The 19,977-nt window shown below is 37.8% G+C and overlaps 1 protein-coding gene across 1 annotated transcript in view; it reads left to right on the top strand.

The window, feature by feature from the left end:
- Window positions 1–435: 435 nt before the first annotated feature.
- Window positions 436–19,977, top strand: part of LOC150078074 (leucine-rich repeat-containing protein 14-like) — a 72,917-nt gene continuing 53,375 nt past the window's right edge. The window contains exon 1 of the mRNA XM_090384453.1: window positions 436–638. Within this exon, the coding sequence (XP_090240579.1) occupies window positions 533–638 (106 nt within the window). The 5' untranslated portion in view covers window positions 436–532. The remainder of the gene's footprint in view (window positions 639–19,977) is intronic.

Below are 19,977 nucleotides of genomic sequence, written 5' to 3'. Positions count from 1 at the left end.
AAAAAGGAAGAAAGAAATTTTGAAAACCGCCCAGAAATTTTGTGTAGAAGCCTAAAAACGTGTTCTTATATTTAAATTGTGATATGTCCAATCTGAAATTTACGCCTCCGAATTTGAAAATAACAAGCCCTATTGGTGGAATAATGCGCAATATGCGAAAAAAGCCTCCGTTCAACTAGTAAGTAGTTGGGGTCGACTAAAGTGAAATGTATCAAAATTTTGGCAGTGACAGATTATGGCATAGAGTAGTAACATAGTGTATTCTGTGGTAAGCTGCATCAGCGCGTGCTATGTAATTGATTGGCTGTCTTTTTGTTGGAATGAATTATTTCCCAAACAATCTAATAAATTGAGAGTTTCATTCGATTGCCTAGTAGTACTCTGTGATTGTCGATACTGTCTTTAATTAACCAAGAATTTTTTTAATATGATGTGGAGGTGCAGTTTACGAGATATATACTATGATTACGAACATGACTTCACCGAAAATAATTTTTTCTGCTTGGATAATGGCTTCCCGCTTCTTTCAGATATGTGCTGTAATGTTATCGTGACTAACAGCAGACGGATGAAATCCTGTTTACCGTTTGTTCCTAGTAAACTGTATTTTACATTGTTGAAGAGCGCCCTAAGAAGAGGTTAGTATTTTTAATTTTTATTGTTTTACCCTATTTATTTATTTTGTTATTATAAGAACAAAAAATTTAAGTATTAACATTAGTATGATGCAAGAAAGCAAGCTTATACAGCATGAGCCAAAAAAAAAAAACCAAAAAAACTTCCCATTTCATCTATCCATTCACTCCAAAATTTTTTGGCGCCTCCGTAGCCAGGTGGGAAGGAGCAGCAGCAGCACACGCTTTTTGATTAGATCGGGGTTCGAGCCCGTCACCACCAAGTACGGAGGATGCGGAAAGGTCAGGGAATGACCACTCCATATTCATGGAGTAATATGGCCTTAGTTGCTAATGCCCCTAATAACAAACCAAAATTTTTTGTCCATTTCTTCCTTGGGTAAAATACAGAACACGGTGCCCCTTTGAAAATCACGTCAAGAAGAAGAGGGGGAAAGCAGTGACGTACGGTTCGTAACTCCGCCCACTCACTGCGTTCCCCATCTCGACAACTGCACGTGGCGAATGTCACGCGACATAACAGTATGGCGGAGCTGAAAAACAACAACAAAATTAACGGCAATACAGCAATTTTTTCGGAGCAGCAACCAAAATAGTTATACGTAAAAATAATACACTAATTTATTTTTCAAAACGAAAAAAAAAATAATGAGAAGCAGTAAAAGACCAATTTTCGGCAAATAACTCCCGAAGTCCCGTAAAAAGGTAACCTAAAAACCTAACCATTTTTCATTAAACACAAATGAAAAACAACCAAAAACGTAACTCCCATTACATTTTTTTTATTCATCGAACGACTGGTTTTTGCTTGAATCCTTCCTGAAGTCATGTAAAAACCTAACCTAAAAACATAACCATTTTTCACTAAACACAAATGAAAGACAATTAAAAACATAACTCCCATTATATATAAATTTTTTCGTCCAACGACTGGTTTTTGCTTGAATTCTTCCCGAAGTCGTGTAAAAACATAACCATTTTTCACTACATACAAATGATTGTTATTTGGTTTTTAGGAGCATTAGCAACTAAGGACATACAAATGAAAGTCGATTAAAAACGTAACTCCCATTCTATTTTTCTTTTTCGTCCAACGACTGGTTTTATCTTAAATCCTTCCTGAAGTCACATAAAAACCTACCTTTTTTTTGCTAAACAGAAACGAAAGTCAATTAACGCATGCAACGAACAATAAAATTGCTCTTTGCATAAGTACAAAACGGCAACATAGAATTATTTTTTTTTTGAAAAGAATGCAACGGACACAATACTAGGTTAATGATACGTGAAAATAACACAGAAATACAAATCAAACTAAATTCACCTCATCAGTGGAACGGGATAACAAGAAGACCACGAAGCAATTATTAGCAAAGCAACAATTAGCAGCTGAGCACCATACACAGTAGAAACCAGCATTCAAAAGAAAGAATACGCAACGAATTTCGCATTTAGCGCTCCAGTGATGTCCACATGAAACGAAGAGGGGATGCAGTCAGTAGGTGGGGTCACAACCTGTCAATCACTGCTTTCCCCCGTTCTGACAGCCAATTACAAGGGGGCACCGTATATTGGAGTAAGGCCCTTCCTTGAATCTATGTAGACTATCAACTTCCACAACGACAGATGGAAGTTTGTTCCAGTAACCAACTATTTGCTGGCTAAAGGCAAATTTCTGCACATTTATTCTACAACTGTCTTTCCTCAATTTGAATTTATGTCCTCTCAAGTGCGTAATCTGAGCAAGAGGAAGAATCCCATCAGCATTGAGCTTGCTCAAACCTTTCAAAGCCTTAAACACCTCAATCAGATCACTTTGCCAGTGCCTAATCTCCAGACTTCAATTTGCAAAACATAAGCCTTTCTTGGCATCAATCTTGTTGCCCTTCTCTGTACTCATTCCAGCAGCTCTACGTCCTTCCTAAAATGAGGCCCTTCAGACCTGTATGCAGTACTGAAAGTGACCATTGCCTTATACAAGGGGATAATCACCTCCTTATCCCAGCTAGCAAAATTCCTATATATCATTGACAAGACCCCATGAGATGCTTTGGCAGCCTGTCTGCATTGCTCAGAAAACTTCTTATCTGACTGCCCAGTTAGCCTCGGGTCTCTATCATTCTCCCCTACCCTGAGTATAGTACTGCACAGTTGGTATTCTGGGGTTACTGCTACCCATAAAAGGTGTTAGGTTGAAGTGTTCATTGTGCTTTAAGGGAATAAAGAAAGAAAGTAGGAATATAAGAAATGAATTTTGAAAGCTTAAAGAAGGGGAAAAAATAATAAGATATTATTTATATTATGTGGTATAATATAAATAATATCTTATTATTTATTACTATATCTTATTATTCTTCTTATTCAAATGGGAGTGAGGAAAGTAGAAAAATAAGTTAATTAATTAATTTTCTGTTTATACTCCGAGACGACTAAACAGTCAGAGGAGTTAACAAGATAGACAGAATACAAGAAGCAGCACTGTATTCAGCAGCCACGGGCTTGAACCCCGGTCACTCAAGGCACGTGTACTTATGCACCCACACACCTGACCACTAGGCTACGGCGGCCTTATAAGTTGTGCACCATATGTTAATTTAGCAAGATTGTGTCAGTGAAATTATTCTTGTAGGGATGTAGTGGAGGGTATATGCCATATAACCTCTGGATTTTTTTAGGTGAACAGCATATAAATTCTGGTTTTTGAAAGACTTGGAAAAACAGGTATTATTAAAATATTTACTGAAAATTAAAAAAATAAATTTATTAGAATTTGATTCTTAGGCAATATCTATAGTTTTATGCTACTTCTATGTGACCAAAGCGAATTTGATTAATAAGCCTGATATGCGCAGTATACTCTCTGCTTTGCGTAACATTTATAGAGTATATTTTTTGCTAAATAAGTATTTTTCATCTACATTTATACACGAGCAGTTATTCAGGGAGGAGAATACCAGAGGTGTATTAAACTATGGTAGTGAGTTAAATGATTTTTTAATAACTGAGAGCAAAGCTGAGGAGAAATTGTTGAAGATAAGCATAAAAAAGGCACATGGGGTGGATAGGATCTATCCAGTTATATTAAAGGAGGTGGTAAGCAAAAACCCTTAGCCATAATTATGAGAGCTTTCTTGGACTCAGGGGAGGTACCCATGGAGATATGTAAATGTGACCCCAATTCACAAAGGAGGATCAAAGAGTGACACAAGTAATTACAGACATTATTATTATTATTATTATTATTATTAGCTGTATGGTGCAAGGAAGCCTGAGGCTTTTGCTGCACCAGCCAAAAAAAAAAAAAAAAATTCTAAGTTATCCTCTGTGTGTGTGTGTGTGTGTGTGTGTGAGAGAGAGAGAGAGAGAGAGAAAGTAAAAATGATTCACCAAGAAAGAGAAGAATGATGATATCCAGCTCAGGATCCTGGGTGTGCTAAGCCCATACTCACCAGATGTGAGCCCCCAACCAGTGCCGCCATTAATTTTCCTGGAACAGAAGTTAAACTCACAGGTCTATAATTACTTGTGTCAGCCTCTGTCCTCCTTTGTGAATTGGGGTCACATTTGCACATCTCCAGTCTATGGGTACCTCCCCTGAGTCCAAGGAAGCTCTCGTAATTATGGCTAAGTGTTTGCTTACTTCCTTTGCTGCCTCCTTTAATATAACTGGATAGATCCCACCCACCCCACGTGCCTTTCTTGTGTTTCTCTTCAACAATTTCTCCTCCACTTTACTCTCAGTTATTACAAGATTATCTAGCTTACTGCCAGAGTTGAATACACCTCTGGCATTCCCCTCGTTGAATAACTCATGTGTGAATGTCGCTGCAAAATATTCATTTAGTTTGTTAGCTACCTGAGCAGGATCATAAACAGCTGAACCATCGATATCAAGTGGACCAATCTTATTCATCACTAATCTCTGCCATATGTCTCATTAGTACATCTGACATCTTTAGGCCTAACCTTGAACAATATTTCTTAGTTGGTATGTAAAGCCTAGTAGCTTCCAAGATAAGTTCTTTGAATGCTTCCCATTTTGAATTTGCTGTGGGTAACATCATCAGTTGGTCCCACTGTACAGAATTTAAATACTGTCCCAGACCATCGTAGTCGCCTTTACGAAAGCAATAACCCTTCCCTTTACCCCCGATGGTAGTTACCTCTTTGAGTTAATCGCGCTTCAGCACACTGTGATCACTGCCACCTAGTGGTTCCTCTATCTGCAGAATCTTAATGCATGAATAATCACTACTGATAATCAAATCTTCTAGTTGCCTCCCAAACATGCTGATGTAGAAAATAATCATCCAATAAATCCACAAAAGCCTTGCTAGTGTGTGAGTGAACAACCCACAAATATCTGGGAAATTAAAATCCCCCGTTATAAGACTCTCTGATTTACTGGCCCACTCTATTTCCGTGTACAGTTTCTTATTATACTCATCAGATTCATTAGGCCTATAGCACACTCCTACCCTCAATTTTGATCTCCCAATGCTTATGTCACACCAAACTGACTCGACACTGCACTGTCCAGCGATGTTGACTGGCTTCACTTCCTTGGATTTCATGTGTTTCTTAACTAATAGCACAATCCCTCCTCCCTTCCTGTCCTGTCTATCCTTTCTGTAGGCGTTGTATTACCCAAATTCCAGTTCTGCATTCCTTATATCTGTGTGACACCATGTCTCTGATATCCCAACAATATCCACCTTTGATGCTTTGAGAAATACCTCAAATTCATTAAATCTATTTACCAAACTCCTAGCATTGGTGTACACGCAAGTATACATGCACCTGTTCTTTTTCTTAACTACCGTAACACAACCCATGTGTTTACTTGTACTGCAGTGGCTCCCAGAAGTCTCTAAAATATCCTGCATCTTGTTTTCCAGGCTTCTGCTTATTTCAATAGAAGCAGTGCAAGAATCACTTTCACCTCTGCCAGTGACTACTGTTAATCTATTAGTCTTTGTATCCCCCCCCAAGCTAGCAGTTTTCCGACCCACCTAACACTACCTCGATGGCATCAGCAAATATTCTTGCACCCTTTCTATTTAAGTGTATCCCATCCCTGTAGAAGCAGTCCCTTCTGTTAACTACAGACCAGGCTGAAAAAAATTCTACCCCTTGAGCCTTGCACAATCTTTCCAGGGCCGAATTGATCAACAAAGCTCTCGTCATATACTCCCTCCTATCATGTCTGGGCAGAATTGCACACTTTCAAATTCAACCGTAATTCACAGCTTTTTTTCAACAGTGACCTGTACTTGTTAAGTAATTCTGCCGGTCTCCTACTCTTAATATCATTAGTGCCAACGTGTACAACTATATCACCTTTTGTGCCCTTAAAAGATGATACCGCTCTACAACATCATCAATCTTTGCCCCTGGCAAACATACCCTGGTCCTGTTCCACCTATCCTTTTTACAAAGCATGTTTCCTGTTTCCATAACAATAGAGTCACCAACAACTACTAGTTCCTGTGGGACCAGTGCATTCCGCCTTGGGGGCTGCCTCTGTGTTGCGTGATGACCAAGTGCAAGCTCTGTCATTGATTGGGCAGCTGAGAGCTTGATGGGCCCCTCAATTTAGATCCTTCGAAGGCATCCACCCTGTCCTTCAAGCTCTCATATAGGCCCATAACAACGCTGAGTTGTTGCCTTATTTCGTTTCACTCCTTGCATCGTGCACACACAAAGACATCCCCCATGGCAATATGATGTTCCGTACCCAATTGCTCCACAAACATCATGCAATCAGTGCATTTTAAAAGTCTGTGATTCAGAGGGCAACTGCCCCCCTCAGTTCTCCTCTGAGCCACAGCACTCCCATTAGCTTGAGCCTTTTTCTTTGCTGTTCTGGTCTGAGTCATGATTTCGATTTAATTTCAATAAAATTTCAATTTAAGTACAAAATTATAACCCTAAACTTGTATCCCAACACAGTTATAATGCTATATATATTTTTCAGTATCAAATATTATCTACGAGTTCCATTTATATAATTTCCATATCAAGTTATGTATTAATTAATTATGTTATGTTTGTAATCTAAGTCGTTATATGTGTTTAGTTAAAAGTACAATTTAATTCACAACGAAGTTTAACAAAATTAATAGTATTAATTTTGTTTAATTGACAATATTAATTAATTAATTAATCTGATTAATTGACAATATTATATTATAAACAAACGTATCTAGTTCGGGATATAACGTTGTATCATATAACAATGGCGCAAGTTATGAACGGTAAATCTATGGCCACTTAAGTATTAATTAACTTCCAAATCTCGCTGTATCAATTCAGAATAAACTAACGATCCTGACTAGGTTTATAAGCTACTTATAGCTTATAGACCTAGTCAAAAAAGTGACTAATTTTACAGCTGAAAGCTTGAAGTACTGTTGATTATCTATTAAGATTCTTAGCAAAGCTTAACTGATGATGACGACATGAAAAGCTTCTCGTCCAGCTCTTGGTTTTTCAACACACGAACCTTCTTCATAATTTTATAAATGACAACCAGGAAAAAGGTGGTGCACTCGCTCTTCCTGGAGACATGCTTTTAAATTAATTAATCTATTAATATAATTGAAAACTTTTACTCTCCTTACTTTTCTTTATGTAAATTTAATCCTAACCAATACACATCTAGAGGTGAGTACTAAGATAATAAGCTTTGCTAAGAATCTTAATAAGAAATAATTAGTTAGTTCCTGGACGGTAATTTGAAGCCAAGCCCGACAAAAACATAAAAAATGGACAGGACTGAAGCAAGGAATACGATGGACTGATTACTGATGAGCATAATAGGTAAGAGATAAGTACATAAGTTCTGGGACCGTAAGTGGCTCGAGAGTTTGCGGATTTGTTCTACAATTAACATTAATAGAGATAGAGGTACGCAGATTCATCCCATCTTTGAGACCACTATCCTCAGAAGGGATGAACTGTTCCGTATGACTTCCGCTCGAGCCACTTCCAGTTCCACAACGCAAGAGAACGGAACACGTGTGAATGAAAACACGTGAGGAGTACCATTAACCTACTGATATTTAAAGATGTACTGCAGAACAAGAAAACACCGCTGAAGAAGAAGGCTGGAGCCTTTGAAAGCTACGATTTTTATCGCTTTTAATCTAGTATATTTTAATGCATTTTATTGATTGTAATGTAGCAGATTTTAATAATCCATATGTATAGTTTATTGTAAAGTTAAATTTATTGTAAATACAGGTTATTGTAATTTATTATAAACACAGTTATCAAAAGTTCAGTTTCCTTGGTGTTTTTATTTTTATTTCTACGCAAGGTTGGTGCAAAACACTAAAAAAAACTACAGTAGAGATGAGTACAGTTAATGCAATTATTACATGTGTTTTTAATTTAAGAGACCTAAGCTGCACAGATTTTAAGGATAAAATTAAAAATAACAAAGATCTGTTAAGTGCTATGCTAAATATCTCTCTACATATTAAAAAAGGTTTCCTCCTAGTAATATTTATTCGAGCCAATGGTAGAAGAGAGAGAGGCAATTACGTCACTACAAATGCAATTAATTATTGACAACTGCCTCTATAACATTCACCAACCTCATACACATTCTTTGCTCTCTAACATTTGATGTTCCATTGTAACGTTTTTTATATATTAATGAATATTGCATATTTGTAAATAGTTTAGGCCTTTGTAAATATTTTAAATATTTGTATAGTTTAAAGAGCCGGACTAAAATATTTAACTATTTTAGTTCTGCTCTTTCGGAAGCAGCAATATTCCTCATGCACTGTGGGAACTGGAAGCAAAAGGCCTTTTCCTAAGTGAGCTATGTGAATGCAGGTAAATAATTACATAGTGATATTTATTCAACCTTGAAAATGCTGCACACTACAAATGCACAGGTAAATAATTACATAGGTCATTTCCTGTTTAGATATCGATCACAGTGACATAGTGTTTTTTTTGTCTGGCAGCACCAGGGGTCTCCCCCCAACTCCGCTTTTTTATTCTGTGTAGAATACAATACTCTGCAGTAGGCCAGGGTATGTGTTAGTGTGTGTTTTGTGAAGTATTAGTGTGGGTTGGTTGTGTTGTTCCTCTGGTGGGGGGGGACTGTGGAGAACCACTAACAACCCCAGTTTCCATCACCACCATGGGAAGGCAGGCCAGGACACATTAGGAGAGAAGAAAGCTCTGGCGAGGTGAATCCTGGAGTAGCTTTGTTTGGTTTGGTTTTTTTTTTTTTTTTTTTGCTCCAGGGATATGCGGTGGTCCTTCTCCGACCTTTCCGCATTTGGCGGTCACAGGCTCAAACTCCAGTCCAATCAAGAAGCATGTGCTATGCACTGCTGCTGCTCTTGCCCACCTGGCTATGGAGGTGCCCCCCCTGTGGTATCCTAGGCATCCAAGAATAGCCAAAAAAAAATTTTTTTTTTTATTGGAAAGGAGATAATGGGGAGAGAGTGGAATAAATGGGGTAGAGAACATAGGGGACAGTGTTGAGGCACTTGCCTGATTTAAAAGGGGGGACTGTAAGGGAACCCCTGGTACAGGATGCCCATCCTGGTCCAGAGGATTTAGTTTAACTTCTGTTCCAGGGAAATTAATGGAGGCATTGGTTAAAGAAGCACCGCAGGATTATCTAGACAACACTTTGGTTATAGTTTGGATACAGCATGGGTTTGTTAATGGGAAGTCTTGTCTAGCCAATTTGATTGGATACTATGATGTGGTCACAAAGGAACTGGATGCAAATAATTTTGATATCATATACTTGGATTTTAGGGAAAGTGTTTGATACTGTTGCACATGGAAGACTACTGTACAAATTGGAGTAGTATGGCATTAAGGGCAAAATGCTGCTATGAATAAAGGGATGGTTAAGTGGGAGAAGACAGAGTGTTAATTAATGGACACTGCTCTTCATGGACTAATGTTATTAGTGGAGTCCCCCAGGGTTCAGTGTTGAGTCCATTGTTGTTTACTGTATTTATTGATGAAGGTATATCAGGCTTAATGTATAAGTTTGCAGACGATACGAAGGTTGGCAGGGTTCTTAATGACACTAATGACAGGATGCTACTGCAGGAGGAGCTAGAAATGTTGAGCAGATGGGCTGAGAGGTGGCAACTGAAGTTTAATATTGACAAATGTAAAGTACTACATATGGGTAGCAGTAACCTCAGAGTAACATATCAACTGTGTGGTACTACACTCAGTAGTAGAGAGTGAAAAGGACCTGGGGGTAATTGTGTAGTCAGATATGAAGTTTTCTGAGCAGTGCAGACAATCTGGAAGAGTAGCTCATGGTGTCTTGTCAATTATATACAGGAATTTTTCTAGCAGGGATAAGGAGGTGATTATCCCCCTGTATAAGGCAATGGTCGGGCACACCTTGAGTACTGTATACAAGTCTGGAGGCCTCATTTTAGGAAAAGTTTGTTCCTTTGCTGGAACAAACTTCTATCTGTACTTGTAGAATTTGACAGCATTAAATAAATCCAGTGCAGAACTAGACAAACATTTGTAATGAATGGATGGGTGAAATGGTAAAATGTGTTTTTTTTTTTTTTTTAGCTGATTCTGTATAAGCTTGCTTTCTTGCATCATATGCCTATGCTAATGCTAAATTTATGACTAATGCACTGGATGGAATCCTATATTCCACACTCGTCATTTATCTAAGTCTTGGTTTTTCTAACAAATGTGTTAAGGCTCTTCAAGAGAAGAATATTTCCTATCATAATTAGCTTGTGTCCAAATCTCCAGGTTCATTTTCTGCCTACTCTAAACCTCAGAACAATTGTAAAGCAGTTATTAATCAGTCCATACTAGATTTCAAACAGGCTAAGAGTAGAAAACTTGCTTCTTATTCCAATGGTAGCTGAGTATTTTGGTCTTTTGCTAAAGCTGTTGGCTGTAACATTTGCCCATCTCTGTTCCCACCTCTGTCAAAACCAGATGGTTCTATTGCCACTTCAGCCAAAGATAAAGCTGACCTGCTATCATCCTATTTTTCTTCTCACTTGTGCATTGATGATTTTGGTAAACCACCTTCTACTATTACCAGTACAGTCCATTCAATGCCTCCTGTAGTCTTCTGTCAAAAGGACTTCAAAAAAATTTTGATGAATCTCGATACTAAGAAAGCTCCAGGTCCTGATGGTATTTCTCCACTTGTTCTCAAAACCTGTTCTCTTGAACTTCTGTTCTGTGTCTTTTTCACTTTCTTATTCCAGGTGCTTTCCCTTCTTCTTGAAAATTTGTTCATATCCAGCCAATTCCTAAAAGATGTAACAAATCATTCCCATCCAATTATCATTCCCTTGCACCTACTTCTACTCTTTCCAAAGTAAGGGAGAAATCAATTAACTACCAACTCTTAAACTATCTGGAAACTTTCCATCTGATCAATGATCTCCAGTATGGATTTTGCCAGTGTCGATCCCCTGGCGATATTCTGTCTTATTTAACCCATCTATAGAAAAGTTTGGTGAAACTCAAGCAGTTGCCTCTTGACATTTCAAAGGCTTTTGATTGCGTTTGGCAGAAAGGTCTTCTAAATGTTCTTCCATCTCATGGTTTGACAACTGTTTTTTGTAATTGGGTATCGAGTTTTCTCTCTGCCTGCTCACTGCAGGTGACGGTAGATGGCTGTCTTCTAACTTCTTCACTACTGCTGGTGTTCCCCAAGATTCAATTTTTCCTTCCACTCTTTTATATTAGTGACCTCCTTCCACTGACCTATAATCCTATCCATAGTTTTGCTGATGATAACACATTGCATTCCACCCACTTTGAGAAAGCTTGCCCTGCACAAACAGCTTCAACTTCTTGAATATCCACTACCAATTCCTTAAATGCTGATCTCCAGGTAATTCTCCAGTGGGGCAAAGATAACTTATTTGATTTCAATCCTTCTAAAACTCAGTCTTGTGTTTTATCTCACAAAAAGAATTTTTCTGCTGCTATACTTATCTTTGATGACACTCTGATTTCTAGGCAAGATCATGTATCTTTGTTGGGGATTACCATGGCTTCTAATGTCTCATGGTATAAGCACATTACAAATATTGCTTTCTCTGCATCTAAAAAACTGGGTTTTCTCTTTAGCTCTTGCCTTTACTTTTCTTCCAATCAGGTTTTTGCTCTGTACAAATTGCAAATCCACCTTACCATGGAATACTGTTCCCATATCTGGGGTGGTGCCCCCTAGAAACCTCTCTCAGGCTTCTAAATTACACTGAAAAGATGCAGTTAGGTTAATTAATGACTGATCTCTATCAGTCTCTCTCCACTCTGTCTCATAGATGTTCTCTTTCTGCTGCATGCCTTTTCTATAGATACTTCTATGGGCACTATTCTTCTGAATCGGCTTCTGTAATTCTCTCTTTCTCTTGCAAAGCAGCCTGAACACGTGCTGCAACCAGTCAACTTCCTTTTACTGTCCAACTTCAAACTCATAGAACTAACTTTTCTTCTTCCTCATTTATTCATTCCATTCTCTGGAATAACCTTCCTTCATATGTATTTCCTGAAAATTACAATCTATAGAATTTCAAGTCTAATGTCTGCAAATATATTTCATCTTCTCAACCTTCGGGAGGCGCTTCCGTAGCCAGGTGGGAAGGAGTAGCAGTGTGTAGCACACGCTTCTTGATTAGACCGGGGTTCGAGCCCGTCACCACCAAATACGGAGGATGCGGAAAGGTCAGGGAATGACCACCGCATATCCAGGAGCAATATGGCCTTAGTTGCTAATGCTCCTAAAAACCAAATAACAAACAACAAACTCAACCTTCGGCCCATGCATGGTACTAAATAGTATAGGTTGTAATACCTCTCATGTTTGGGGTTTCATTAAAAAAAAAAAAATTAAACTAACACCATCAGTAGTCTGAAATGTATGCTGTGAATACACGGTGGATTTTTATGCAGCGAATACAAATGAATTCTTGTTTATTCACTGCATACATTTTGGACTATTGATTGTGTTAGTTTAATTTTTATTTTAAATATTTGTATTTGTGGCATTCATTTTGGTCTATTGAAGGTAATTTCCACTATCCACTATGACAATTGCATTTGCAAATTAGCATTAGCATTAGTAGAGGCATTTGATGCAAGAAAGCAAGCTTATGCAGCATCAGCCAAAAAAAAAAATAAAATAATAATAAATAAATAAATAAAAAATAACCACTTCCACTTCACCCCTCTGTTCGTTCGAAATACCTGTCCAGCTGAGCCTTAAACTTATTTAGGCTATCAACTTCCATGACAAGGGATGGAAGTCTATTCCACCAACCAACCACCCGCTGACTGAAGGCAAATTTCCTCACGTCTATCCTACATCTGTCTTTTCTCTATTTGAATTTATGCCTTCTCAGGTGATTATTCTGAGCAAGAGGAAGAATCCCATCAGCATTGAGCATGCTCAAACCATTCAAGGCTTTATACACCTCTATCAGATCACCTCGCTGGTGCCTAGTCCCCAGACACTGTAATTTGCAAAACTTAAGCCTTTCTTCGTAAGAGCACCCCTTTGTTCCATTCACTAATCTTGTTGCCCTTCTCTGTACTCATTCCAGCATCTCTACATCCTTCTTGAAATGAGGCTTCCAGACCTGTATACAGTACTCTAGGTGTGGCCTGACCATTGCCTTATACAAGGGATTCCCCTTGAATTCCCTTCTGAAGGAATTCCCTTCTGTTATCCAGTTGAAGTATTATGAGCTCTGAATATAGTGAATATGTGTAAAGCAGTTCTCTTCAACTCATGTTGTTCAAAGAGGACAAATAATAGCAAATGATACACTGTAATGAATTTGAAATTATTATCAGGTTTGGCTGCATGTGAATAAAGTCTACTTGGCATAAGAATTCATTTCTTTGTGTTAGACTAGTTTTACAATAAATCCTTTTCTTGGCATGCTTTGTGTCTTTATGCACAGTTCACACAGTTTCAGTTATAGTCAACAAATAAATTATAATTGATTCAACAGTATCATTTTTGTATTTTCAATTTGCCTCCTTCATTACACCTGTTTTATCTACCTTGACCAGTTGCAAGATGGACTTAACTTATGATAGTAAATAATTCTTTGTGATATCCATAGTAACGAATATTCGTGCATTTGTGGTAGAGTGGTACATTAAGTTTGTTATCACTGCTGATAATAAGAACATCAAATCTGTTTAACTGCTGTCAGTGAACTGCTTTTTTTTCCCCACTTCACTTTTGGCTTACTTTATTTCTTAGATAAGTTATTATATTTTTAAAATGCACTGCTTGCTTGATGTTTATGGAGCAATCGGGTACGGGACATGATATTGCCATGGGGGATGTTTTTGTGTGTGCACGATGTAAGGAAATCAGGCGACAACTCAGCGTTGTTATGGGCCTATATGAGAGCTTGAAGGACAGGGTGGATGCCCTCGAAGGATCTAAATTGAGGGGCCCATCAAGCTCTCAGCTGCCCACATCAACGCCAGAGCTTACACTTTGTCATCATGCAACACAGCGGCAACCCCCAAGGCAGAATGCGCTGGTCCCACAGGAGCTATTAGTTGTTGGTGACTCTATTGTCAGGGAAACGGGAAACGTGCTTTGAAAAAAGGATAGGTGGAACAGGACCAGGATATGTCTGCTAGGGCCAAAGGTTGATGACGTTGTAGAGGGGATATCATCTTTTAAGGGCACAAAAGGTGATATAGTTGTACACGTTGGCACTAATGATATTAAGAGTAGGAGACCGGCAGAATTACTTAACAAGTACAAGATAATGCTGAAAAACAAGCTGTGAGTTAGGGTTGAATTTGAAAGTGTCTGCAATTCTGCCCAGACACGATAGGAGGGAGTATATGACGAGAGCCTTGTCTATCAGTTCGGCCCTGGAAAGATTGTGCAAGGCTCAAGGGGTAGAATTTTTTTCAGCCTGGTCTGTACTTGTTAACAGGAGAGACTGCTTCTACAGGGATCGGATACACTTAAATAGAAAGGGTGCAAGAATATTTGCTGATGCTATCGAGGCAGTGTTAGGTGGGTCCGGAAACTGCTAGCTTGGGGGGGGGAGGGTTACAAAGACTAATAGGTTAACAGTAGCCACCGGCAGAGGTGAAAGTGATTCTTGTACTGCTTCTATTGAAATGAGCAGCAGCATGGAAAACAAGATGCAGGGTATTTCAGAGACTGCTGGGAATCATTGCGGTACAAGTAAACACATGGGTTGTGATAGGGTAGCTAAGAATAGGAACAGGTGCATGTATATACTTGCATGTACACCAATGCTAGGAGTTTGGTAAATAAATTTGATTAATTTGTGGTATTGCTCAAAACATCAAAGGCAGATATTGTTGGTATATCAGAGACGTGGTGTCACACAGATATAAGGAATGCAGAACTGGAATTTGGGGAGTACAATGTGTACAGAACGGATAGGAAGATAGGAGGGGTTATGCTATTAGTTAAGAAACACATAAAATCCAATGAAGTGAAGCCAGTCGACATCGATGGACAGTGCAGTGTCGAGTCAGTTTGGTGTGATGTAAACATTGTGAGATCAAAATTGAGAGTAGGAGTGTGCTATAGGCCTAATGACTCTGATGAGTATAATAAGAAACTGTACAGGGAAATAGTGGGCCAGTAAATGAGAGAGTCTTATAATGGGGGATTTTAATTTCCCAGATATTGACTGGAATTTGTGGGTTGGTCACTCACACACTAGCAAGGCTTTTGTGGATTTATTTGATAATTGTTTTCTACATCAGCATGTTCAGGAGGCAACTAGACGGAGTAATACTCTTGATTTGATTATCAGTAGTGATTCTTCATGTATTAAGAATCTGCAAATAAAGGAACCACTAGGTGGCAGTGATCACAGTGTGCTGAAGTGGGATTTACTCAAAGAGGTAACTACCATCAGGGATAAAGGGAAGGGTTTTTGCTTTCGTAAAGGCGACTACGATGGTCTGTGACAGTATTTAAATTCTATACAGTGGGACCAACTGATGATGTTACCAACAGCAAATTCAAAATGGGAAGCATTCAAAGAACTTATCTTGGAAGCTACTAGGCTTTATATACCAACTAAGAAATATTGTTCAAAGTTTAGGCCTAAATGGATGTCAGATGAACTAATGAGACATATGGCAGAGAAGAAAAATGCATGGGATACTATAAATTAATGGGTGGCATGGAAGCCTATGATAGATATAAGCTGGTCTGTAACCAAGTCACAAAAGAGATTAGGCAGGCAAAGGCAGATTATGAGGAATCCTTGGCAAAGGGTGCAAAGAAAAACAGAAAAGAGTTCTTTACCTATGTAAACTCTAGAAGGAAAGGGATGAATCAGAGTGGTCCACTGGATATTGATGGTTCAACAGTTGAGAATCCTGCTCAGGTGGCTAACAAAGTAAACGAGTATTTTGCATCTACATTCACCCATGAGGAGTTATTTAGGAAGGGGAATGCCAGAGGTGAAGTAAACTCTGGCAGTGAGCTAGATGATTTTGTAATAACTGAGAGGAAAGTGGAGGAGAAATTGTTGAGGATAAACATTAAAAAGGCACCTGGGGTGGATGGAATCTATCCAGTTATATTAAAGGAAGTAAGCAAACCCTTACCCCTAATTATGAGAGCTTCTTTGGGCTCAGGGGAGGTACCCATAGACTGGAGATGTGCAAATGTGACCCCAATTCACAAATGAGGAACAAAGGCTGACACAAGTAATTATAGACCTGTGAGTTTAACTTCTGTTCCAGGAAAATTAATGGAGGCACTGGTTAAAGAAGCACTGCAGGATCATCTAGACAAGACTTGTTATAGCTCGGACACAGCATGGTTTTGTTAAGGGAAAGTCTTGCCTGACCAATTTGATTGGATACTATGATGCAGTCACAAAAGAACTGGATGCAGGGAATAACTTTGATATTATGTTTGGATCTTAGAAAGGCTTTTGATACTGTTGCACATGGAAGACTGCTGCACAAATTGGAGCAGTGTGGCAAATGAAATTTAACATTGACAAATGTAAAGTACTACATATGGGAAACAGTAACCCCAGAGCAACGTATCAACTCTGTACTACACTTACAGTGGTAGAGAATGAAAAGAACCTGGGGGTAATTGTGCAGGCAGATATGAAGTTCTCTGAGCAGTGCAGATGGGCTGCAAGAGTAGCTCATGGTGTCTTGTCAGTGATATATAGGAATTTTTCTAGCAGGGATAAGGACGTGATTATTCCCTTGTATATATACAGGTCTGGAGGCCTCATTTCAAGAAGGATGTAGAGCTGCTGGTACGAGTACAGAGAAGGGCAACAAGATTAGTGAATGGAACAAAGGGTTGCTCTTACGAAGAAAGGCTTAAGTTTTGCAAATTACAGTGTCTGGAGACTAGGCATCGGCGAGGTGATCTTATAGAGGTGTATAAAGTCTTGAATGGTTTGAGCATGCCCAATGCTGATGGGAGTCTTCCTCTTGCTCATAATAATCACCTGAGAGGGCATACATTCAAATTGAGGAAAGACATGTAGGATAGATGTGCGGATTGCCTCTAGCCAGCGGGTAGTTGATTGGTGGAACAGACTTCCATCCCTTGTTGTGGAAGTTGAAAACCTAAATAAATTTAAGGACCAGCTGGACAGGTATTTCGAATGAATGGAGGGGTGAAATGGGAGTGGTTTTTTTTTTTTTTTTTTTTTTCTTTGGCTGATGCTGCATAAGCTTGCTTTCTTGCATCATATGCCTCTACTAATGCTAATGCTAATTTGTTGCAAGTTAAATAAAAGTTATTTTCAGCATTTTTTCCGAGCAGTAATGTCATCCATTAATTCATTCAGAGTTTTGAAAAGGTCATTATTGCCATACAGTATGCATGCCAAAGTGATGCAATGAAGTTAAGCTTTTATACAAAAGCTTAACTTTCATTCCACTTCATATTTCTGTTCTTTCTATTAATGAAACTATTCACATCCACAATAATAATTCCAACAGTCAGTTACTGTGAACTAAAGGCAAATTTCTCATGTGTTTTACAACCACCTTTCTCAATTTATATTTGTGACTCTTCCCCCATGTGGGTCAGAAAAAGGGGAAAGATGCTATCAGCATTTAATTTATTTAACTATTTTATTGCATGTATAAAGCCTTAAACATTTTAATCAGATCACCATGTAAATGGCCACTTTCCAGATGCTACAATTTACTGCATCCCTATCTTTTTTGGTAAGAATATCCTTTTGTGCCCACAAATAATCTTCTCCCACTTTTTTCCAGCAGATCTATTCCCTTCCTAAAATGAGCTTTCCATACATCTGTATATATATAGCATTCCAGATGTGGCCTGACCATTTCTTTGTACAACTGGATAATGACCTCTTTGGCTTTGCTTGTAGACTGCACATATATTATTAAGAGAACCTCATGAGCTGTTTTAGCAGCTTGTCTCTGCACTGCTGAGAGAACTTCATGTCTGACTACAATTCCACTTAGATGTGTTTTCCATTTTTGGAAAAAAAACATCTAGGTGTAAAATATTTGGCATGATGTAAGCATATTTAACATGGTGTAAGCTAGGTGTAAACATATTTGGCATGTTATTTTGGGATTACTGCTACCCAGATACAGTACAATAAAGTCAATGAATTCATCAGTGTTAAACTTAAGTTGTTACTTTTCAATTAATTTATCTAGACCCTGTTGAAGTAGTCTTGATTATTGTAATTAACTGTCCTATCAACCTTTCTGTCCTCTGTAAACATAAGCATTAAACTTGATATACCTTCATCAATATTATTAATAAATATTGATAACATTAAAGGGTCTAACACTAAACCCAGTGCAGCTGTAATAAGTGCACTAAATTGATAACATGTGTCTTGACCACCTCTAGTTTGTGTCTAGCTTTACATGCATGTTATTCTCTAGGGATGTAAATACTGTATATTCATTATTTTTAGATTTTTTTTTTTTTTTTAATAATTCTTTGTTTTTTGGAATAGTTTTCAAACCATTCTGTGGAATTCTGGGCTAAAAGCATAAGATCAGTGCTTTTTGTCATTTTAGATAGTTATACTTTATTTTGGTATGCATCTCCGCATATTGATTGACTGTCCTGCTGAAATATCACATTAGCACCTTCTGGACTCTTTTCAGCCTAAAGGGGCCCCTCTAATGTTGTACATCTAGGTAATACAGCAAATTTTGCAGAACTTCTTTCTTTCCTTATGCATACATTTCACCACCGTCAATATGAAAATGATAACCTTATTTTTCAAATGAATCACAGAAAGACATGTTCGGCCTCATCTGCTCTTGTATTGTTTAGATCTCATAACAGCAACAACTTTATTATGGACTCTTAACCACTCTGACACAAAGTACATGGTGGTTTTTAAACTGCTGTTACTATATGCAGGGCCTGTCTGTTGAATGCTGACTTAAAATCCTTCGTAAAATCTCATTTACAATATCTAGATCAGCTTTTTCTTGGTCAATTTTTTGGACAATTACACTTTATTTTTAGATTTTACCACTCTGATATTATAAATTCTAGGATATACAAATTGGGTACTATATGCCATAAAAGTTTATAGCATATAATACACAATTTGAAAAACCACTGATCTGTATAAAGGTGATCTATTCAAAGCAAGCAATTAAAAAAAAAAAAGAAAAGTAATTAGGAAACCTGCAGAATCTCTAAAGCCCCTTTGTTCTAACAGTCAATTACTTGTACTCTTGGGATTTTGCAAATAAATTTTTAGGTAATTTTAATGTTCAAATAGTTTTTTTTTTATAACTCACAATAAATATAACTACATATGAGAAGTAAAGGAAGCCAAATGTGTGAAGCACAAAACTATAGTACCTTATCAGCAGTTAAATAGATTTGATAATCTATTATATATAAGGATCATCTTGCTGTCAGTTATGGAATCAGAACAAGAGTACTGAAGGATTTAAGTCAAAAATGTTGACTTAAATCCTTCAGTACTCTTGAATCAATTATAGTTCCCTTGAAACTGTGCGAACTGCATTAGAATAAACAATGCATGCCAAGAAAGTCTTGTTGTGAAACCAGTATTACACACAGAAATGAATTCCAATGCAAAGTAGACCTTATTGACATGCAATCGAACCCTGATAATTTTAAATTCATTATGGTATTCTATGACCATTGTCTTTTATCTAGACCTTTGTTTTTCAATAAATGCTCAAAGCCAATTCAAGATAAGAATGTTGCTTATTGCAGTTGGCTTGCATCCAAATCTCTAACTTCATTTTCTATCTATATTAAAGCTCGTAACAATTGTAAAACAGTTATTAATCAAAT

The sequence above is a fragment of the Mastigoproctus giganteus genome, chromosome 11, assembly GCF_048544385.1.
Source record: "Mastigoproctus giganteus isolate SK-2022 chromosome 11, ASM4854438v1, whole genome shotgun sequence".
In the NCBI taxonomy this organism is placed as follows: domain Eukaryota; kingdom Metazoa; phylum Arthropoda; class Arachnida; order Uropygi; family Thelyphonidae; genus Mastigoproctus; species Mastigoproctus giganteus.
This window is presented reverse-complemented; position numbering and strand designations above follow the sequence as displayed.